At 40.0% G+C, this 24,834-nt stretch overlaps 3 protein-coding genes across 3 annotated transcripts in view; 2 read left to right on the top strand and 1 right to left on the bottom strand.

The window, feature by feature from the left end:
* Positions 1 to 44: 44 nt before the first annotated feature.
* On the top strand, positions 45 to 8,268 carry LOC137632880 (mucin-22-like). The gene is made up of 6 exons (XM_068364975.1): positions 45 to 116; positions 3,379 to 3,469; positions 4,237 to 6,150; positions 6,301 to 7,278; positions 7,801 to 7,986; positions 8,138 to 8,268. The coding sequence occupies exons 1-6, from the start codon at positions 45 to 47 to the stop codon at positions 8,266 to 8,268; spliced, it is 3,372 nt and encodes a 1,123-aa protein (XP_068221076.1).
* A 101-nt stretch (positions 8,269 to 8,369) lies between these two features.
* Positions 8,370 to 14,921, top strand: LOC137633267 (uncharacterized; the record flags this gene model as incomplete). The annotated part of the gene is made up of 4 exons (XM_068365477.1): positions 8,370 to 8,544; positions 13,423 to 13,662; positions 13,783 to 14,103; positions 14,695 to 14,921. Coding segments are annotated over 4 exons (963 nt in total), but the record flags the coding sequence as incomplete, so codon positions are not given.
* Positions 14,922 to 15,141: 220 nt separating this feature from the next.
* The window catches only part of LOC137632879 (cytadherence high molecular weight protein 1-like), a 28,105-nt gene continuing 18,412 nt past the window's right edge, over positions 15,142 to 24,834 (bottom strand). Inside the window, exons 4-6 of the mRNA XM_068364974.1 lie at positions 24,418 to 24,592; positions 18,197 to 18,576; positions 15,142 to 15,150 (exon numbers count right to left, since the gene is read on the bottom strand). Of these exons, the coding sequence (XP_068221075.1) occupies positions 15,142 to 15,150; positions 18,197 to 18,576; positions 24,418 to 24,592 (564 nt within the window). The remainder of the gene's footprint in view (positions 15,151 to 18,196; positions 18,577 to 24,417; positions 24,593 to 24,834) is intronic.

The following is a 24,834-nucleotide window of genomic DNA, read 5'->3' as shown; positions in this document are numbered from 1 at the left end:
ACCTAGCGCAAGGTGTGAGGCTAAGAAAGGCTATTGCGTCACCGATGGTGAAGATTGTCCGGGAAACCTATGGAAGCGGGGTTGCAATAAGAAAGGCTGCCGATGCTGTGTTCCAAGTAAGTAATTTCATGAGTTACTTTGCTGAAGGACTGGAGCATAGCATTCTCTCTAAAAAAGCTCTCTCTCTCTCTTCATGAACTATTGTTAACCAAAGCTTGAATCTTCACTCCAAAGACTAAGAAAGTCATGTTCTCCTTTGAAGTTCCTTCAAATAAAGGAATTTAATGGTGTAACATCTTTTTCCTTACTCCGATCACTTTTGTCTTCGCTTTAAGTAAACTGGAAAAGGTTCCTCTGATTCAAACCATTTTTAGCTTGTTCTGATTCTGTTTCTTAGATATCCACAAGGTGACTTCTAATTTTTGAAAATTCCCCACTGCCCGGTTGCCTATATTTGATGCCAGTTTATTAGCATCAATCTGATGTCTGATGGCTTATCATATCTCAAGTTTTACTGAAAACAAACCTAAGTATAATGACAGAAAATTAAAATATATTGGTGTTAGACTTTGTCAATATATACAAGAGAACAAAACAGAATAAGAAACCATAGAGATAAAAACATAGATTGGTCATCAAAATAATTTTTTTTTCTTTATTTACATACTTTCACATGTCTGCTATGGAATAGAAATATTATGTTTAGGGACTTCTTCGCTAATGATTCTAAATCATTTGATAATAAACAACATTTCATGTGTCATAGAGAGTTGCGAACCTAGCCCAAAGTGCGAGGCTAAGAAGGGGTATTGTGTCGCGAAGGGTGAAGATTGTCCTGGAAACCTACTGAAGTGGGGTTGCAAACGGAAAGGCTGTCAATGCTGTGTTCCAAGTAAGTACTTTCCAGAGATTCTTTGCTGAAGGACTGGACCGAAGCATTCCTTCTTCTACCAAAGCTTTCTCTCCGCATGAACTATTGTTAATCGATGCTTAACTCTATACTGCAAAGTAAAAAAGTCATGTGCTGACTCTTTCGAATCTTGCTCTTCCTTACCTGTAAGTATCTATAGATCTGGAAAAAAAAATAGCCAGAAATAGAATCTTTGTAGGCCTGGACGTTCCTTCAAATTGAAGGGATTTAATAGAGTAACATCTTTTTCCTCACTAGGCGTACTTTTCTCTTTGCTTCAAATAAACTGCTAAAAGTTTTTCCGTTTGAAATTATTTCTATCTTGTTTTGATGGCATGATTCTATTTCCTAGATGTTTCTTTATTTTCCTGTGGTAAATTACTCTTTACCTTCACCAGGTGCTTTTCCCACAAGTAACAACAACTTATGCCATTCCTTTCACTCTCATTAGTACTCCAATTTTCCTAGTTGAGCAACGTCCATGAGCTCACATGTTATTTTTGAAAATTTCACCAATGGCCAGTTGTCTGTCTTTGATGCTAATCTATTCTTATTGTCTATTTGTTTTCTCAAGTTTTACTGAAAAAAACTTGAGAATGATGAAATTTAAATGAAAATATATTGGTGTTACATTTGGTCTATATATAAAAGGTAAAAGGTGTACAATAGATGAGTAGTTTTGTCATGAAAATAGATAATTTACACTTTAGTCTGCAAAGGTGGATATTTTCTTTACCCATTAACATTTGTATGCTGTGAAACTTAAATCTAACGTATATGATAATAAAGACCATTTCGCGTGTCATAGGGCGTTGCCAACCTAACGCAAAGTGTGAGGCCAAGAAGGGGTATTGCGTCAAGGATGGTGAAGATTGTCCAGGAAACCTATGGAAGAAGGGTTGCAAACAGAAAGGCTGCCGATGCTGTGTTCCAAGTAAGTACTTTCCAGAGATCCTTTGCTGAAGGACTGGACCAAAGCATTCCTTTTTCTACCAAAGCTCTCTCTCTACATGAACTATTGTTAATCAAAGCTTGACTTTATATTTCTAGTGAGGAAGTTAAATAAAGAAATAAATAAACTACATGAGAAGTAACAAACTAATACAAAATGTTTTAAGAACAGTAATAACATCAAAATAGATCTTTCATATATAAACTATAAAAACTTAAAACAACATGAGGAAAAGAAATAAGACAGAAAAGTTTGCCCGAGTGTAACCTCAAGCAAGAGAACTCTAATCCAAGACAGTGGAAGACCATGGTACAGAGTCTATGGCACTACCCAATATATATTTTTGAGTGCCACCCTACAAAAGGCATCTCCAGTGAGTGAAGACATTACTATGAAGAGTGAAATTATAATAATCTAGTCTGAGTGAAGTTTAAAAGGTTTAAAAGGTTGCTCACGAGCGGCAAATGCAAGGCGTATCGTCCTGGCCTAGCAGTGCAATGCCCTAGAGACTGGCCATATATACATATGATTAGCACCCAAGCTCCAGCTCCATTCAATCTAGGACCAGGGAGAGCCAGGCAATGACTGATGATGACTCAACAGGTAGAACCTATAGGCTACCCCATCCTTAGCTCATAAGGATGGTGAGGCTCCAGATATTACAAGAAACAATCGAGCTTGAGCATGACTCGAACCCCAGTCCGGTATATTGCCAGGCTGAGTCGGTTCCAATGGATACCTAAAGTAGTCTAGCTTATCTGAATAAATGCAATGAATCAGTTCAGTGGCTACTTTCCTCTCGGTAAGGGTAGAAGAGACTCTTTAGCTCTGGTAAGCAGCTCTTCTAAGAGAAGGACACTCCAAAATCAAACCATTGTTCTCTAGTTGTGCATAGTGTCATAGCCTCTGTACCATGGTCTTCCACTGTCTTGGGTTAGAGTTCTCTTGCTTGAGGGTACACTAGGGCACACTTCTATCTAGTTTCTCTTCCTCTTGTTTTGTTAAAGTTTTTATAGTTTTTATAAGAAATATTTATTTAAATGTTATTACTATACTTAAAATATTTTATTTTTCTTTATTTCCTTTCCTTACAAGGCTATTTTCTTTGTTGGGGCCCCTGGGCTTATAGCATCCTGCTTTTCCAACTAGGGTTGTAGCTTAGCAAGTAATAATAATAATAATAATAATAATAATAATAACAATAATAATAATAATCCAACAGAGAGATGTAACCCGAGCAGCAAGTGCTCAGCGAAGAAAGGGTACTGCGTCACAGACGGGAAATGTCCAGGAAACCTCTGGAAGAAAGGATGCAAAGGAGGAAAAGACTGTCGGTGTTGTGTGCCTAGTAAGTGAATCCTTCATTGTTCTGGGGGGGGGCTATGACTGACTGTCTAAGAGTCCCCGTCCGGAAATAAGGTTCGGGCAATCTGTGTGTGTGTGTGTGTAGGTGTCAATTTCCACAAGGAACGTTACACTGCCTGTAAGCAAGCTGTTCCATTTACTATTTTTGTAGGATGATACAAACTTCAATGTACTTGCAGCACTCAATACTTTAGATCAACTATCAACTATAATCACACACATGTATGTTTCACAGATGCAGTGTAACATATGTGTGCGCATGTATACATCATCATCAACCTTTACTAGTCCACTGTAAAACCAAGGCCTCAGACATGCCTTTCCAGTAGTGTGTTTATGGTCTTTCTATGCTACTCCATACCCGCAAACTTTCTTAGTTTGTCTTCTCTTCTTTCCCCTGCATCTTTTAAAATCTCTAGAAACCCATTCTGCTATTCTTAATGTCCCTCTATTATCTGCCATTTTCATTATATGTCTTGTTCATATATAAAATATACTGTATATATATACTTATGCAAATACATACTATATTTTTCCGCAGAAAATCCTTGTAAAGGAACTGAAAACGACAAATGTACGAAACTTAACGGCAAGTGCCGTCAGAAATGTGATCCGGCTAAGAAAAGGATTATCAAGGACGGATGCACCAGAGGAGGCTGCGTGTGTTGCGTCAAAGCCTGCAAGATCCTGAAAAGCTGTACAAACGCTGGAGGGTTTTGCGTCAACAGTAAGAAAAAATGTTCAGGAATCACAGACAATAAGGGCTGCAAAGGGAAACGTTGCCTGTGCTGTCTTCCAGGTGGGTAACAATATATAGGAATATGATATGAATAATATTCTTTAGCTCACTTACTGCCGTTTTCTTGAAATAATACCATTACATCATCTACCACAAATAAAAGTAGTACTTCCACTACAGGCACTACCTCAACTTCTGGTAGCACTACTGAAACTGGAACTACTTACATTACAGAAATAATCTCCACTACAACTCCTACTTCATCTACAGGCACTTCCATAACTACTTCAACTGGCACTACTTCAACTACAGGAATTAGCTCCACTAAAGGAACAACTACACCCACATCATCTACCACAAATACAATTAGTACTTCCACAATAGGCACTACCTCAACTTCTGGTAGCACTACTGAAACTGGAACTACTTACACTACAGAAATAATCTCCACTACAACTCCTACTTCATCTACGGCCACCTCCATAACTACTTCAACTGACACTATTTCAAATACAGGAATTAGCTCCACTAAAGGAACAACTACACCTACATCATCTACCACAAATAAAAGTAGTACATCCAAAACAGGCACTACCTCAACTTCTGGTAGCACTAGTGAAACTGGAACTATTTCAACTACAGAAATAATCTCCACTACAACTCCTACTTCATCTACAGGCACTTCCATAACTACTTCAACTACAAGAATTAGCTCCACTAAAGGAACAACTACACCTACATCATCTACCACAAATAAAAGTAGTACTTCCACAACAGGCACTACCTCAACTTCTGGTAGCACTACTGAAACTGGAACTACTTACATTACAGAAATAATCTCCACTACAACTCCTACTTACTCTACGGGCACTTCCATAACTACTTCAACTGACACTACTTCAACTACAGGAATTAACTCCAGTAAAGGAACAACTACACCTACATCATCTACCACAAATAAAAGTAGTACTTCCACAACAGGCACTACCTTAACTTCTGGTAGCACTAGTGAAACTGGAACTATTTCAACTAGAGAAATAATCTCCACTACAACTCCTACTTCATCTACAGGCACTTCCATAACTACTTCAACTGGCACTACTTCAACTACAGGAATTAGCTCCACTAAAGGAACAACTACACCTATATCATCTACCAAAAATAAAAGTAGTACTTCCACAACAGGCACTACCTCGACTTATGGTAGCACCAATGAAACTGGAACTACTTCATCTACAGAAATAATCTCCACTACAACTCCTACTTCATCTACAGGCACTTCCATAACTACTTCAACTGACACTACTTCAACTACAGGAATTAGCTCCACTAAAGGAACAACTACACCTACATCATCTACCACAAATAAAGGTAGTACTTTCCAAACAGTCACTACCTCAACTTCTGGTAGCACTACTGAAACTGGAACTACTTACATTACAGAAATAATCTCCACTACAACTACTTCATCTACGGGCACTTCCATAACTACTTCTTCTGGCACAACTTCAACAACAAGAATTAGCTCCACTAAAGGAACAACAACCCCAACACCGTCTACTACCAATAAAAGTAGTAATTCCACAACAGGCACTACCTCAACTTCTGGTAGCACTAGTGAAACTGGAACTATTTCATCTACAGAAATAATCTCCTCTACAACTCCTACTTCATCTACGGGCACTTCCATAACTACTTCAACTGACACTACTTCAACTACAGGAATTAATTCCACTAAAGGAAGAACTACACCTACATCATCTACCACAAATAAAAGTAGTACTTCCACAACAGGCACTACCTCGACTTCTGGTAGCCCCAATGAAACAGGAACTACTTACACTACAGAAATAATCTCCACTACAACTCCTACTTACTCTACGGGCACTTCCATAACTACTTCAACTGACACTACTTCAACTACAGGAATTAGCTCCACTAAAGGAACAACTTCACCTGCATCATCTACCACGAATAAAAGTAGTACTTCCGCAACAGGAAATACCTCGACTTCTGGTAGCATTAATGAAACTGGAACTACTTACACTACAGAAATAATCTCAACTACAACTCCTACTTCATCTAGAGGCACTTCCATAACTACTTCAACTGGCACTACTTCAACTACAGGAATTAGCTCCACTAAAGGAACAACTACACCTACATCATCTACCACAAATAAAAGTAGTACTTTCCAAACAGTCACTACCTCAACTTCTGGTAGCACCAATGAAACTGGAACTACTTACACTACAGAAATAATCTCCACTACAACTCCTACTTCATTTACGGGCACTTCCATAACTACTTCAACTGACACTACTTCAACTACAGGAATTAGCTCCACTAAAGGAACAACTACACCTACATCAACTACCACAAATAAAAGTAGTACTTCCACAACAGGCACTACCTCAACTTCTGGTAGCACCAATGAAACTGGAACTACTTACACTACAGAAATAATCTCCACTACAACTCCTACTTCATCTAAAGGCACTTCCATACCTACTTCAACTGGCACTACTTCAACTACAGGAATTAGCTCCACTAAAAGAACAACTACACCTACATCATCTACCAAAAATAAAAGTAGTACTTCCACAACAGGCACTACCTCAACTTCTGGTAGCACTACTGAAACTGGAACTACTTACACTACAGAAATAATCTCCACTACAACTCCTACTTCATCTACGGGCACTTCCATAAATACTTCAACTGACACTACTTCAACTACAGGAATTAGCTCCACTAAAGGAACGACTACCCCAACACCGTCTACTACCAATAAAAGTAGTAATTCCACAACAGGCACTACCTCAACTTCTGGTAGCACTAGTGAAACTGGAACTATTTCATCTACAGAAATAATCTCCTCTACAACTCCTACTTCATCTACGGGCACTTCCATAACTACTTCAACTGACACTACTTCAACTACAGGAATTAGCTCCACTAAAGGAACAACTACACCTACATCATCTACCACAAATAAAAGTAGTACTTCCACAACAGGCACTACCTCGACTTCTGGTAGCACCAATGAAACAGGAACTACTTACACTACAGAAATAATCTCCACTACAACTCCTACTTCATCTACGGGCACTTCCATAACTACTTCAACTGACACTACTTCAACTACAGGAATTAGCTCCACTGAAGGAACAACTACACCTACATCATCTACCACAAATAAACGTAGTACTTCCACAACAGGCACTACCTCGACTTCTGGTATCACCAATGAAACAGGAACTACTTACACTACAGAAATAATCTCCACTACAACTACTACTTCATCTACGGGCACTTCCATAACTACTTCAACTGACACTACTTCAACTACAGGAATTAGCTCCACTGAAGGAACAACAACCTCAACACCTTCTACTACAAATAAAAGTAGTACTTCCACAACAAGAACTACCTCAACTTCTGGTAGCACCACTGAAACTGGAACTACTTCAACAACAGAAATAATCTCCACTACAACTCCTACTTCATCTACAGGCACTTCCATAACTACTTCAACTGGCACTACTTCAACAACAGGAATTATCTCCACTGAAGGAACAACAACCCCAACACCTTCTACTACAAATAAAAGTAGTACTTCCACAACAGGAACTACCTCAACTTCTGGTAGTACCACTGACACTGAAACTACTTCAACTACAGAAATAATCTCCACTACAACTCCTACTTCATCTACAGGCATTTCCATAACTACTTCAACTGGCACTACTTCAACAACAAGAATTAGCTCCACTGAAGGAACAACAACCCCAAAACATTTTACTACAAATAAAAGTCGTACTTCCACAACAGGAACTACCTCAACTTCTGGTAGTACCAGTGACACTGAAACTACTTCAACGTCAGAAATAATCTCCACTACAACTCCTACTTCATCTACAGGCATTTCCCTAATTACTTCAACTGGCACTACTTCAACAACAAGAATTAGCTCCACTGAAGGAACAACAACCCCAACACATTCTACTACAAATAAAAGTAGTACTTCCACAACAGGAACTACCTCAACTTCTGGTAGTATCAGTGACAATGAAACTACTTCAACTACAGAAATAATCTCCACTACAACTCCTACTTCATCTAGAGGCATTTCCATAACTACTTCAACTGGCACTACTTCAACAACAAGAATTAGCTCCACTGAAGGAACAACAACCCCAACACATTCTACTACAAATAAAATTAGTACTTCCAAAACAAGAACTACCTCAACTTCTGGTAGCACCACTGAAACTGGAACTACTTCAACTACAAAAATGATCTCCACTACAACTCCTACTTCATCTACAGGCACTTCCATAACTACTTCAACAGGCACTACTTCAACAACAGGAATTAGCTCCACTGAAGGAACAACAACCCCAACATCTTCTACTACAAATAAAAGTAGTACTTCCACAACAGGAACTACCTTAACTTCTGGTAGCACCACTGAAACTGGAACTACTTCAACTACAGAAATAATCTCCACTACAACTCCTACTTCATCTACAGGCACTTCCATAACTACTTCAACTGGCACTACTTCAACAACAGGTATTAGCTCCACTGAAGGAACAACAACCCCAACACCTTCTACTACAAATAAAAGTAGTACTTCCACAACAGGAACCACCTCAACTTCTGGTAGCACCACCGAAACTGAAACTACTTCAACTACAGAAATAATCTCCACTACAACTCCTACTTCATCTACAGGCACTTCCATAACTACTTCAACTGGCACTACTTCAACAACAGAAATTAGCTCCACTGAAGGAACAACAACCCCAACACCTTCTACTACAAAAAAAAGTAGTACTTCCACAACAGGAACTACCTCAACTTCTGGTAGCACCACTGAAACTGGAACTACTTCCACTACAGAAATAATCTCCACTACATTTCTTACTTCATCTCCAGGCACTTCCATAACTACTTCAACTGGCACTACTTTAACAACAGGAATTAGCTCCACTGAAGGAACAACAACCCCAACACCTTCTAATACTAATAAAAGTAGTACTTCCACAACAGGCACTATCAAAACTTCTGGTAGCACCACTGAAACTGGAACTACTTACACTACAGAAATAATCTCCACTACAACTCCTACTTCATCTACAGGCACTTCCATAACTACTTCAACTGGCACTTCTTCAACAACAGGAATTAGCTCCACTGAAGGAACAACAACCCCAACACCTTCTACTACAAATAAAAGTAGTACTTCCACAACAGGAACTACCTCAACTTCTGGTAGCACCACTGAAACAGGAACTACTTCATCTACAAAAATAATCTCCACTGAAACTCCTACTCCATCTACAGGCGCTTCCATAACTACTTCAACTGGCACTACTTCAACAACAGGAATTAGCTCCACTGAAGGAACAACAACCACAACACCTTCTACTACTAATAAAAGTAGTACTTCCACAACAGGCACTACCAAAACTTCTGGTAGCACCACTGAAACTGGAACTACTTCAACTACAGAAATAATCTCCACTACAACTCCTACTTCATCTACAGGCCCTTCCATAACTACTTCAACTGGCACTACTTCAACAACAGGAATTAGCTCCACTGAAGGAACAACAACCCCAATATATTCTACTACTGATAAAAGTAGTACTTCCACAACAGGAACTATCTCAACTTCTGGTAGCACCACACAAACTGGAACTACTTCCACTACAGAAATAATCTCCACTACAACTCCTACTTCATCTACAGGCACTTCCATAACTACTTCAACTGGCACTACTTCAACAACAGGAATTAGCTCCACTGAAGGAACAACAACCCCAACACCTTCTAATACAAATAAAAGTAGTACTTCCACAAAAGGAACTACCTCAACTTCTGGTAGCACCACTGAAACTGGAACTACTTCAACTACAAAAATAATCTCCACTACAACTCCTACTTCATCTACAGGCACTTACATAACTACTTCAACAACAGGAATTAGCTCAACTGAAGGAACAACAACCCCAGCACCTTCTACTACTAATAAAAGTAGTACTTCCACAACAGGAACTACTTCAACTTCTGGTAGCACCACTGAAACTGGAACTACTTCCACTACATATATAATCTCCACTACAACTCCTACTTCATCTACAGGCACTTCCATAACTACTTCAACTGGCACTACTTCAACAACAGGAATTAGCTCCACTGAAGGAACAACAACCCCAACACCTTCTACTACAAATAAGAGTAGTACTTCCACAACAGGCACTACCAAAACTTCTGGTAGCATCACTGAAACTGGAACTACTTCAACTACAGAAATAATCTCCACTACAACTCCTACTTCATCTACAGGCACTTCCATAACTACTTCAACTGGCACTACTTCAACAACAGGAATTAGCTCCACTGAAGGAACAACAACCCCAACATCTTCTACTACAAATAAAAGTAGCACTTCCCCAACAGGAACTACCAAAACTTCTGGTAGCACCAATGAAACTGGAACTACTTCAACTAGAGAAATAATCTCCACTACAACTCCTACTTCATCTACAGGCACTTCCATAACTACTTCAACTGGCACTACTTCAACAACAGGAATTAGCTCCACTGAAGGAACAACAACCCCAACACATTCTACTATAAATAAAAGTAGTACTTCCACAACAGGAACTACCTCAACTTCTGGTAGCACCGCTGAAACTGGAACTACTTCAACTACAGAAATAATCTCCATTACAACTCCTACTTCATCTACAGGCACTTCCATAACTACTTCAACTGGCACTACTTCAACAACAGGAATTAGCTCCACTGAAGGAACAACAACCCCAACACCTTCTACTACTAATAAAAGTAGTATTTCCACAACAGGAACTACCTCAACTTCTGGTAGCACCACTGAAACTGGAACTACTCCCACTACAGGAATAATCTCCACTACATCTCCTACTTCATCTACAGGCACTTCCATAACTACTTCAACTGGCACTACTTCAACAACAGGAATTAGCTCCAGTGAAGGACCAACAACCCCAACACCTTCTACTACTAATAAAAGTAGTACTTCCACAACAGGCACTACCAAAACTTCTGGTAGCTCCACTGAAACTGGAACTACTTTAACTACAGAAATAATCTCCACTACAACTACTTCATCTACAGGCACTTTCATAACTACTTCAACTGGCACTAGTTCAACAACAGGAATTAGCTCCACTGAAGGAACAACAACCCCAACACCTTCTACTACAAATAAAAGTAGTACTTCCACAACAGGAACTACCTCAACTTCTGGTAGCACCACTGAAACTGGAACTATTTCAACTACAGAAATAATCTCCACTACAACTCCTACTTCATCTACGGGCACTTCCATAACTATTTCAACTGGCACTACTTCAACAACAGGAATTAGCTCCACTAAAGAAACAACAACCCCAACACCTTCTACCACAAATAAAAGTAGTACTTCCACAACAGGAACTACCTCAACTTCTGGTAGCACCACTGAAACTGGAACTACTTCAACTACAGAAATAATCTCCACTACAACTCCTACTTCATCTACAGGCACTTACATAACTACTTCAACTGGCACTACTTCAACAACAAGACTTAGCTCCAGTAAAGAAACAACAACCCAAACACCTTCCACTACAAATAAAAGTAATACTTCCTCAACAGGAACTACCTCAACTTCTGGTAGCACCACTGAAACTGGAACTACTTCCACTACAGGAAAAATCTCCACTACATCTCCTACTTCATCTACAGGCACTTCCATAACTACTTCAACTGGCACTACTTCAAAAACAGGAATTAGCTCCACTGAAGGAACAACAACCCCAAGACCTTCTACTATTAATAAAAGTAGTACTCCCACAACAGGCACTACCTCAACTTCTGGTAGCACCACTGAAACTGGAACTACTTCCACTACAGAAATAATCTCTACTACAACTCCTACTTCACCTACAGGCACTTCCATAACAACTTCAACTGGCACTACTTCAACAACAGGAATTAGCTCCACTAAAGAAACAACAACCCCAACACCTTCTACTACAAATAAAAGTAGTACTTCCACAACAGGAACTACCTCAACTTCTGGTAGCACCACTGAAACAGGAACTATTTCAACAACAGAAATAATGTCCACTACAACTCCTACTTCATCTACAGGCACTTCCATAACTACTGCAACTGGCACTACTTCAACAACAGGAATTAGCTCCACTAAAGGAACAACAACCCCAACACCTACTACAAATAAAAGTAGTACTTCCACAACAGGAACTACCTCAACTTCTGGTAGCACCACTGAAACTGGAACTACTTCAACAACAGAAATAATCTCTACTACAACTCCTACTTCATCTACAGGCACTTCCATAACTACTTCAACAACAGGAATTAGCTCCACTGAAGGAACAACAACCCCAACACATTCTACTACAAATAAAAGTAGTACTTCCACAACAGGAACTACCTCAACTTCTGGTAGCACCACTGAAACTGGAACTACTTCAACTACAGAAATAATCTCCACTACAACTCCTACTTCATCTACAGGCACTTCCATAACTACTTCAACTGGCACTATTTCAACAACAGGAATTAGCCCCACTGAAGAAACAACAACACAAACACCTTCTACTACAAATAAAAGTAGTACTTCCATAACAGGAACTACCTCAACATCTGGTAGTACTACTGAAACTGGAACTACTTCAACTACAAAAATAATCTCCACTACAACTCCTACTTCATCTACAGGCACTTCCATAACTACTTCAATTGGCACTACTTCAACAACAGGAAATAGCTCCACTGAAGGAACAACAACCTCAACACCTTCTACTACAAATAAAAGTAGTACTTCCACAACAGGAACTACCTCAACTTCTGGTAGCACCACTGAAACTGAAACTACTTCACCTACAGAAATAATCTCAAATACAACTCCTTCTTCATCTACAGGCACTTCCATAACTACTTCAACTGGTACTACTTCAACAACAGGAATTAGCTCCACTGAAGGAACAACAACCACAACACCTTCTACTACAAATAAAAGTAGTACTTCCACAACAAGCACTACCAAAACTCCTGGTAGCACCACTGAAACTGGAACTACTTCAACTACAGAAATAATCTCCACTACAACTCCTACTTCATCTACAGGCACTTCCATAACTACTTCAACTGGCACTACTTCAACAACAGGAATTAGCTCCACTGAAGGAACAACAACCCCAACATCTTCTACTACAAATAAAAGTAGTACTTCCACAACACGCACTACCTCAACTTCTGGTAGCACAACTGAAACTGGAATAACTTACACTACAGAAATAATCTCCACTACAACTCCTATTCCATCTACAGACACTTCCATAACTCCTTCAACTGGCACTACTTCAACTACAGGAATTAGCTCCACTGAAGGAACAACAACCCCAACATCGTCTACTACAAATAAAAGTAGTACTTCCACAACAGGAACTACCTCAACTTCTGGTAGCACCACTGAAACTGGAACTACTTCAACTACAGAAATAATCTCCACTACAACTCCTACTTCATCTACAGGCACTTCCATAACTACTTCAACTGGCACTACTTCAACAACAGGAATTAGCTCCACTGAAGGAACAACAACCCCAACACCTTCTACTACAAATAAAAGTAGTACTTCCACAAAAGGAACTACCAATACTTCTGGTAGCACCACTGAAACTGGAACTACTTCAACTACAAAAATAATCTCCACTACAACTCCTACTTCATCTACAGGCACTTTCATAGCTACTTCAACTGGCACTACTTCAACAACAGGAATTAGCTCCACTGAAGGAACAACAACCCCAACATCTACTACAAATAAAAGTAGTACTTCCACAACAGGAACTACCTCAACTTCTGGTAGCACCACTGAAACTGAAACTACTTCAACTACAGAAATAATCTCCACTACAACTCCTACTTCATCTACAGGCACTTCCATAACTACTTCAACTGGCACTACTTCAACAACAGGAATTAGCTCCACTGAAGGAACAACAACCCCAACACCTACTACTACTAATAAAAGTAGTACTTCCACATCAGGAACTACCTCAACTTCTGGTAGCACCACTGAAACTGGAACTACTCCCACTACAGAAATAATCTCCACTACAACTCCTACTTCATCTACAGGCACTTCCTTAACTACTTCAACTGGCACTACTTCAACAACAGGAATTAGCTCCACTGAAGGAACAACAACCCCAACACCTTCTACTATTAATAAAAGTAGTACTTCCACAACAGGAACTACCTTAACTTATGGTAGCACCACTGAAACTGGAACTACTTCCACTACAGAAATAATCTCCACTACAACTCCTAATTCATCTACAGGCACTTCCATAACTACTTCAACTGGCACTACTTCAACAACAGGAATTAGCTCCACTGAAGGAACAACAACCCCAACATCCTCTACTACAAATAAAAGTAGTACTTCCACAACAGGCACTACCAAAACATCTGGTAGCACCACTGAAACAGGAACTACTTCATCTACAGAAATAATCTCCACTACAACTCCTACTTCATCTACAAGCACTTCCATAACTACTTCAACTGGCACTACTTCAACAACAGGAATTAGCTCCACTGAAGGAACAACAACCCCAACATCTTCTACTACAAATAAAAGTATTTCCACAACAGGCACTACCAAAACTTCTGGTAGCACCACTGAAACTGGAACTACTTCAACTACAGAAATAATCTCCACTACAACTCCTACTTCATCTACAGGCACTTCCATAACTACTTCAACTGGCACTACTTCAACAACAGGAAGTAGCTCCACTGAAAGAACAACAACCCCAACACCTTCTACTACAAATAAAAGTAGTACTTCCACAACAGGAACTACCTCAACTTCTGGTAGCACCACTGAAACTGGAGCTACTTCAACTACAAAAATAATCTCCACTACAACTCCTACTTCATCTACAGGCACTTCCATAACTACTTCAACTGGCACTACTTCAACAACAGGAATTAGCTCCACTGAAGGAAAAACAACCCCAACACCTTCTACTACAAATAAAAGTAGTACTTCCACAACAAGAACTACCTCAACTTCTGGCAGCACCACTGAACCTGGAACTACTTCAACTACAGAAATAATCTCAACTGCAACTCCTACTTCATCTACAGGCATTTCCATAACTGCTTCAACTGCCACTACTTCAACAACAGGAATTAGATCCACTGAAGAAACAACAACCCCAACACCTTCTACTACAAATAAAAGTAGTACTTCCACAACAGGAACTACCTCAACTTCTGGTAGCACCACTGAAACTGGAACTACTTCCACTACAGAAATAATCTCCACTACAACTCCTACTTCATCTACAGGCACTTCCATAACTACTTCAACTGGCACTACTTTAACAACAGGAAATAGCTCCACTGACGGAACAACAACCCCAACACCTTCTACTACTAATAAAAGTAGTCCTTACACAACAGGAACTACCTCAACTTCTGGTAGCACCACTGAAACTGGAACTACTTCAACTACAGAAATAATCTCCACTAAAACTCCTACTTCATCTACAGGCACTTCCATAACTACTTCAACTGGCACTACTTCAACAACAGGAATTAGCTCCACTGAAGGAACAACAACCCCAACACCTTCTACTACTAATAAAAGTAGTATTTACACAACAGGAACTACCTCAACTTCTGGTAGCACCACTGAAACTGGAACTACTTCAACTACAGAAATAATCTCCACTACAACTCCTACTTCATCTACAGCCACTTCCATAACTACTTCAACTGGCACTACTTCAACAACAGGAATTAGCTCCACTGAAGGAACAACAACCCCAACACCTTCTACTACAAATAAAAGTAGTACTTCCACAACAGGCACTACCAAAACTTCTGGTAGCACCACTGGAACTACTTCCACTACAAAAATAATCTCCACTACAACTCCTACTTTATCTACAGGCACTTCCATAACTACTTCAACTGGCACTACTTCAACAACAGGAATTAGCTCCACTGAAGGAACAACAACCCCAACACCTTCTACTACAAATAAAAGTAGTACTTCCACAACCGGCACTACCAAAACTTCTGGTAGCACCACTGAAACTGGAACTACTTCCACTACAGAAATAATCTCCACTACAACTCCTACTTCATCTACAGGCACTTCCATAACTACTTCAACTGGCACTACTTCAACAACAGGAATTAGCTCCACTGAAGGAACAACAACCCCAACATCTTCTACTACAAATAAAAGTAGTACTTCCACAACAGGAACTACCTCAACTTCTGGTAGCACCACTGAAACTGGAACTATTTCAACTACAGAAATAATCTCCACTACAACTCCTACTTCATCTACAGGCACTTCCATAACTACTTCAACTGGCACTACTTCAACAACAGGAATTAGCTCCACTGAAGGAACAACAACCCCAACATCTTCTACTACAAATAAAAGTAGTACTTCCACAACAGGCACTACCTCAACTTCTGGTAGCACCATTGAAACAGGAACTACTTCATCTACAGAAATAATCTCCACTACAACTCCTACTCCATCTACAGGCACTTCCATAACTACTTCAACTGGCATTACTTCAACAACAGGAATTAGCTCCACTAAAGGAACAACAACCCCAACATCTACTACAAATAAAAGTAGTACTTCCACAACAGGCACTACCAAAACTTCTGGTAGCACCACTGAAACTGGAACTACTTCCACTACAGAAATAATCTCCACTACAACTCCTACTCCATCTACAGGCACTTCCAAAACTACTTCAACTGGCATTACTTCAACAACCAGAATTAGCTCCACTAAAGGACCAACAACCCCAACATCTTCTACTACAAATAAAAGTAGTACTTCCACAACAGGCACTACCAAAACTTCTGGTAGCACCACTGAAACTGGAACTACTTCCACTACAGAAATAATCTCCACTACAACTCCTACTTCATCTACAGGCACTTCCATAACTACTTCAACTGGCACTACTTCAACAACAGGAATTAGCTCCACTGAAGGAACAACAACCCCAACATCTTCTACTACAAATAAAAGTAGTACTTCCACAACAGGCACTACCAAAACTTCTGGTAGCACCACTGAAACTGGAACTACTTCCACTACAGAAATAATCTCCGCTACAACTCCTACTTCATCTACAGGCACTTCCATAACTACGTCAACTGGCACTACTTCAACAACAGGAATTAGCTCCAATGAAGGAACAACAACCCCAACATCTTCTACTACAAATAAAAGTAGTACATCCACAACAGGGCCTACCTCAACTTCTGGTAGCACCACTGAAACTGGAAGTACTTCAACTACAGAAATAATCTCCACTACAACTCCTACTTCATCTATAGACACTTCCATAACTACTTCAACTGGCAATACTTCAACAACAGGAATTAGTTCCAGTGAAGGAACAACAACCACAACACCTTCTACTATAAATAAAAGCAGTACTTCCACAACACGAACTACCTCAACTTCTGGTAGCACCACTGAAACTGGAACTACTTCAACTACAGAAATAATCTCCACTACAACTCCTACTTCATCTACAGGCACTTCCATAACTACTTCAACTGGCAATACTTCAACAACAGGAATTAGCTCCACTGAAGGAACAACAACCCCAACATCTTCTACTACAAATAAAAGTAGTACTTCCACAACAAGCACTACCAAAACTTCTGGTAGCACCACTGAAACTGGAACTACTTCCACTACAGAAATAATCTCCACTACAACTCCTACTTCATCTACAGGTACTTCCATAACTACTTCAACTGGCACTACTTCAACAACAGGAATTAGCTCCACTGAAGGAACAACAACCCCAACACCTTCTACTACAAATAAAAGTAGTACTTCCACAACACAAACTACCTCAACTTCTGGTAGCACCACTGAAACTGAAACTACTTCCACTACAGAAATAATCTCCACTACAACTCCTACTTCATCTACAGGCACTTCCATAACTACTTCAACTGGCACTACTTCAACAACAGGAATTAGCTCCACTGAAGGAACAAAAACCCCAACACCTTCTACTACAAATAAAAGTAGTACTTCCACAACAGGAACTACCTCAACTTCTGGTAGCACCACTGAAACTGGAACTACTTCCACTACAGAAATAATCTCCACTACAACTCCTACTTCATCTACAGACACTTCGATAACATCTTCAACTGGCACTACTTCAACAACAGGAATTAGCTCCACTGAAGAAACAACAACCCCAACACCTTCTACTTCAAATAAAAGAAGTACTTCCACAACAGGAACTACCTCAACTTCTGGTAGCACCACTGAAACTGGAACTAATTCATCTACAGAAATAACCTCCACTACAACTCCTACTTCATCTACAGGCACTTCCATAACTACTTCAACTGGCACTACTTCAACAACAGGAAGTAGCTCCACCGAAGGAACAACAACCCCAACACCTTCTACTACAAATAAGAGTAGTACTTCCACAACAGGAACTACCTCAACTTCTGGTAGCACAACTGAAACTGGAACTACTTCAACTACAAAAATAATCTCCACTACAACTCCTACTTCATCTACAGGCACTTCCATAACTACTTCAACTGGCACTACTTCAACAACAGGAATTAGCTCCACTAAAGGAACAACAACCCCAACATCTACCACAAATAAAAGTAGTACTTCCAAAACAGGAACTACCTCAACTTCTGGTAGCACCACTGAAACTGGAACTACTTCAACTACAAAAATAATCTCCACTACAACTCCTACTTCATCTACAGGCACTTCCATAACTACTTCAACTGACACTACTTCAACAACAGGAATTAGCTCCACTGGAGGAAGAACAACCCCAACACCTACTACAAATAAAAGTAGTACTTCCACAACAGGAACTACCCCAACTTCTGGTAGCACCAATGAAACTGGAACTACTTTAACTACAGAAATAATCTCCACTACAACTCCTACTTCATCTACAGGCACTTCCATAACTACTTCAACTGGCACTACTTCAACAACAGGAATTAGCTCCACTGAAGGAACAACAACCCCAACACCTACTACAAATAAAAGTAGTACTTCCACAACAGGAACTACCTCAACTTCTGGTAGCACCACTGAAACTGGAACTACTTCCACCACAGAAATAATCTCCACTACAACTCCTACTTCATCTACAGGCACTTCCATAACTACTTCAACTGGCACTACTCCAACAACAGGAATTAGCTCCACTGAAGGAACAACAACCCCAACACCTTCTACTACTAATAAAAGTAGTACTTCCACAACAGGAACTACCTTAACTTCTGGTAGCACCACTGAAACTGGAACTACTTCCACTACAGAAATAATCTCCACTACAACTCCTAATTCATCTACAGGCTCTTCCATAACTACTTCAACTGGCACTACTTCAACAACAGGAATTAGCTCCAATGAAGGAACAACAACCCCAACACCTTCTACTACTAATAAAAGTAGTACTTCCACAAAAGGCACTACCAAAACTTCTGGTAGCACCACTGAAACTGGAACTACTTCCACTACAGAAATAATCTCCACTACAACTCCTACTTCATCTACAGGCACTTCCATAACTACTTCAACTGGCACTACTTCAACAACAGGAATTAGCTCCACTGAAGGAACAACAACCCCAACATCTTCTACTACAAATAAAAGTAGTACTTCCACAACAGGAACTACCTCAACTTCTGGTAACACCACTGAAACTGGAACTATTTCCACTACAGAAATAATCTCCACTACAACTCCTACTTCATCTACAGGCACTTCCATAACTACTTCAACTGGCACTACTTCAACAACAGGAATTAGCTCCACTGAAGGAACAACGACCCCAACACCTTCTACTACAAATAAAAGTAGTACTTCCACAACAGGAACTACCTCAACTTCTGGTAGCACCATTGAAACAGGAACTACTTCAACAACAGAAATAATCTCCACTACAACTCCTACTTCATCTACAGGCACTTCCATAACTACTTCAACTGGCACTACTTCAACAACAGGAATTAGCTCCACTGAAGGAACAACAACCCCAACATCTTCTACTACAAATAAAAGTAGTACTTCCACAACAAGAACTACCAAAACTTCTGATAGCACCACTGAAACTGGAACTATTTCAACTACAGAAATAATCTCCAATACAACTCCTACTTCATCTACAGGCACTTCCATAACTACTTCAACTGGCACTACTTCAACAACAGGAATTAGCTCCACTGAAGAAACAACAACCCCAACACCTTCTACTACAAATAAAAGTAGTACTTCCACACCAAGAACTACCTCAACTTCTGGTAGCACCACTGAAACTGGAACTACTCCAACTACAAAAATAATCTCCACTACAACTCCTACTTCATCTACAGGCACTTCCATAACTACTTCAACTGGCACTACTTCAACAACAGGAATTAGCTCCACTGAAGGAACAACAACCCCAACACCTTCTACTACTAATAAAAGTAGTACTTCCACAACAGGAACTACCTCAACTTCTGGTAGCACCACTGAAACAGGAACTACTTCCACTACAGAAATAATCTCCACTACAACTCCTACTTCATCTACAGGCACTTCCATAACTACTTCAACTGGCACTACTTCAACAACAGGAATTAGCTCCACTAAAGGAACAACCCCAACACCTTCTACTATAAATAAAAGTAGTACTTCCACAACAGGCACTACCAAAACTTCTGGTAGCACCACTGAAACTGGAACTACTTCAACTACAGAAATAATCTCCACTACAACTCCTACTTTATCTACAGGCACTTCCATAACTACTTCAACTGGCACTACTTCAACAACAGGAATTAGCTCCACTAAAGGAACAACAACCCCAACACCTTCTACTACTAATAAAAGTAGTACTTCCACAACAGGAACTACCTTAACTTCTGGTAGCACCACTGAAACAGGAACTACTTCCACTACAGAAATAATCTCCACTACAACTCCTACTTCATCTACAGGCACTTCCATAACTACTTCAACTGGCACTACTTCAACAACAGGAATTAGCTTCACTAAAGGAACAACCCCAACACCTTCTACTACAAATAAAAGTAGTACTTCCACAACAGGCACTACCAAAACTTCTGGTAGCACCACTGAAACAGGAACTACTTCCACTACAGAAATAATCTCCACTTCAACTCCTACTTCATCTACAGGCACTTCCATAACTACTTCAACTGGCACTACTTCAACAACAGGAATTAGCTCCACTAAAGGAACAACCCCAACACCTTCTACTACAAATAAAAGTAGTACTTCCACAAAAGGAACTACCAAACCTTCTGGTAGCACCACTGAAACTGGAACTACTTCAACTAACAAAATAATCTCCACTACAACTCCTACTTCATCTACAGGCCCTTCCATAACTACTTCAACTGGCACTACTTCAACAACAGGAATTAGCTCCACTGAAGGAACAACAACCCCAACATCTTCTACTACAAATAAAAGTAGTACTTCCGGAACAGGAACTACCTCAACTTTTGGTAGCACCACTGAAACTGGAACTACTTCCACTACAGAAATAATCTCCACTACAACTCCTACTTCATCTACAGGCACTTCCACAACTACTTCAGCTGGCCCTACTTCAACAACAGGAATTAGCTCTACTGAAGGAACAACAACCCCAACATCTACCACAAATAAAAGTAGTACTTCCACAACAGGAACTACCTCAACTTCTGGTAGCACCACTGAAACTGGAACTACTTCAACTACAGAAATAATCTCCACTACAACTCCTACTTCATCTACAGGCACTTCCATAACTACTTCAACTGGCACTACTTCAACAACAGGAATTAGTTCAACTGAAGGAACAACAACCCCAACACCTTCTACCACAAATAAAAGTAGTACTTCCACAACAGGAACTACCCCAACTTCTGGTAGCACCACTGAAACTGGAACTACTTCAACTACAGAAATAATCTCCACTACAACTCCTACTTCATCTACAGGCACTTCCAAAACTACTTCAACTGGCACTACTTCAACAACAGGAATTAGCTCCACTAAAGGAACAACAACCCCAACACCTTCTACTACTAATAAAAGTAGTACTTCCACAACAGGAACTACCTCAACTTCTGTTAGCACCACTGAAACAGGAACTACTTCATCTACAGAAATAATCTTCACTACAACTCCTACTTCATCTACAGGCACTTCCATAACTACTTCAACCGGCACTACTTCAACAACAGGAATTAGCTCCACTGAAGGAACAACAACCACAACACCTTCTACTACAAATAAAAGTAGTACTTCCACAACAGGAACTACCTCAACTTCTGGTAGCACCACTGAAACTGGATATACTTCAACTACAGAAATAATCTCCACTAAAACTCCTACTTCATCTACAGGCACTTCCATAACTACTTCAACCGGCACTACTTCAACAACAGGAATTAGCTCCACTGAAGGAACAACAACCAAAACACCTTCTACTACAAATAAAAGTAGTACTTCCACAACAGGAACTACCTCAACTTCTGGTAGCACCACTGAAACTGGAACTACTTCAACTACAGAAATAATCTCAACTACAACTCCTACTTCATCTACAGGCACTTCCATAACTACTTCAACTGGCACTACTTCAACAACAGGAATTAGTTCCACTGAAGGAACAACAACCCCAACATCTTCTACTACAAATAAAGGTAGTACTTCCACAACAGGAACTACCTCAACTTCTGGTAGCACCACTGAAACTGGAACTACTTCCACTACAGAAATAATCTCCACTACAACTCCTACTTCATCTACAGGCACTTCCATAACTACTTCAACTGGCACTACTTCAACAACAGGAATTAGCTCCACTAAAGGAACAACAACCCCAACACTTTCTACTACAAATAAAAGTAGTGCTTCCACAACAAGCACTACCAAAACATCTGGTAGCACCACTGAAACTGGAACTACTTCCACTACACAAATAATCTCCACTACAACTCCTACTTCATCTACAGGCACTTCCGTAACTACTTCAACTGGCATTACTTCAACTGGCATTACTTCAACAACAGGAATTAGCTCCACTAAAGGAACAACAACTCCAACACCTTCTACTACAAATAAAAGTAGTACTTCCACAACAAGCACTACCAAAACTTCTGGTAGCACCAATGAAACTGGAACTACTTCCACTACAGAAATAATCTCCACTACAACTCCTACTTCATCTACAGGCACTTCCATAACTACTTCAGCTGGCACTACTTCAACAACAGGAATTAGCTCCACTGAAGGAACAACAACACCAACATCTACCACAAATAAAAGTAGTACTTCCACAACAGGAACTACCTCAACTTCTGGTAGCACCACTGAAACTGGAACTACTTCAACTACAGAAATAATCTCCACTACAACTCCTACTTCATCTACAGACACTTCCATAACTACTTCAACTGGCACTACTTCAACAACAGGAATTAGCTCCACTGAAGAAACGACAACTCCAACACCTTCTACTACAAATAAAAGTAGTACTTCCACAACAGGAACTACCTCAACTTCTGGTAGCACCACTGAAACTGGAACTACTTCCACCACAGAAATAATCTCCACTACAATTCCTACTTCATCTACAGGCACTTCCATCACTACTTCAACAACAGGAATTAGCTCCACTGAAGGAACAACAACCCCAACACCTTCTACTACTAATAAAAGTAGTACTTCCACAACAAGAACTACCTTAACTTCTGGTAGCACCACTGAAACTGGAACTACTTCCACTACAGAAATAATCTCCACTACAACTCCTAATTCATCTACAGGCACTTCCATAACTACTTCAACTGGCACTACTTCAACAACAGGAATTAGCTCCACTGAAGGAACAACAACCCCAACATCTTCTACTACAAATAAAAGTAGTACTTCCACAACAGGCACTACCAAAACTTCTGGTAGCACCACTGAAACTGGAACTACTTCCACTACAGAAATAATCTCCACTACAACTCCTACTTCATCTACAGGCACTTCCATAACTGCTTCAACTGGCACTACTTCAACAACAGGAATTAGCTCCACTGAAGGAACAAAAACCCCAACACCTTCTACTACAAATATAAGTAGTACTTCCACAACAGGAACTACCTCAACTTCTGGTAGCACCACTGAAACTGGAACTACTTCCACTACAGAAATAATCTCCACTACAACTCCTTCTTCATCTACAGGCACTTCCATATCTACTTCAACTGGCACTACTTCAACAACAGGAATTAGCTCCACTGAAGAAACAACAACCCAAACACCTTCTACTACTAATAAAAGTAGTACTTCCACAACAGGAACTACCTCAACTTCTGGTACCACCACTGAAACTGGAACTATTTCAACTACGGAAATAATCTCCACTACAACTCCTACTTCATCTACAGGCACTTCCATAACTACTTCAACTGGCACTACTTCAACAACAGGAATTAACTCCACTGAAGGAACAAAAACCCCAATATCTACCACAAATAAAAGTAGTACTTCCACAACAGGAACTACCTCAACTTCTGGTAGCACCACTGAAACTGGAACTACTTCAACTACAAAAATAATCTCCACTACAACTCCTACTTCATCTACAGGCACTTCCATAACTACTTCAACTGGCACTACTTCAACAACAGGAATTAGCTCCACTGAAGGAACAACAACCCCAACACCTTCTACTACTA

The sequence above is a fragment of the Palaemon carinicauda genome, chromosome 42 (genome assembly GCF_036898095.1).
Source record: "Palaemon carinicauda isolate YSFRI2023 chromosome 42, ASM3689809v2, whole genome shotgun sequence".
NCBI classification, from domain to species: Eukaryota; Metazoa; Arthropoda; class Malacostraca; order Decapoda; family Palaemonidae; genus Palaemon; species Palaemon carinicauda.
The sequence above is the reverse complement of the archived record's forward strand: the minus strand, read 5'-3'. Positions and strand labels throughout refer to the sequence as shown.

Coding starts and splice junctions, on each gene's coding strand:
- LOC137632880 (XM_068364975.1), top strand. CDS start 45: ATGGTGAAGATTGTCCGGGAAACCTATGGAAGCGGGGTTGCAATAAGA. Junction 6,151..6,300: donor ATCATCTACCACAAATAAAA/GTAGTACTTTCC, acceptor CTTCAACTACAG/GAATTAGCTCCACTAAAGGA. Junction 7,987..8,137: donor ACATTCTACTACAAATAAAA/GTAGTACTTCCA, acceptor TTCAACAACAAG/AATTAGCTCCACTGAAGGAA.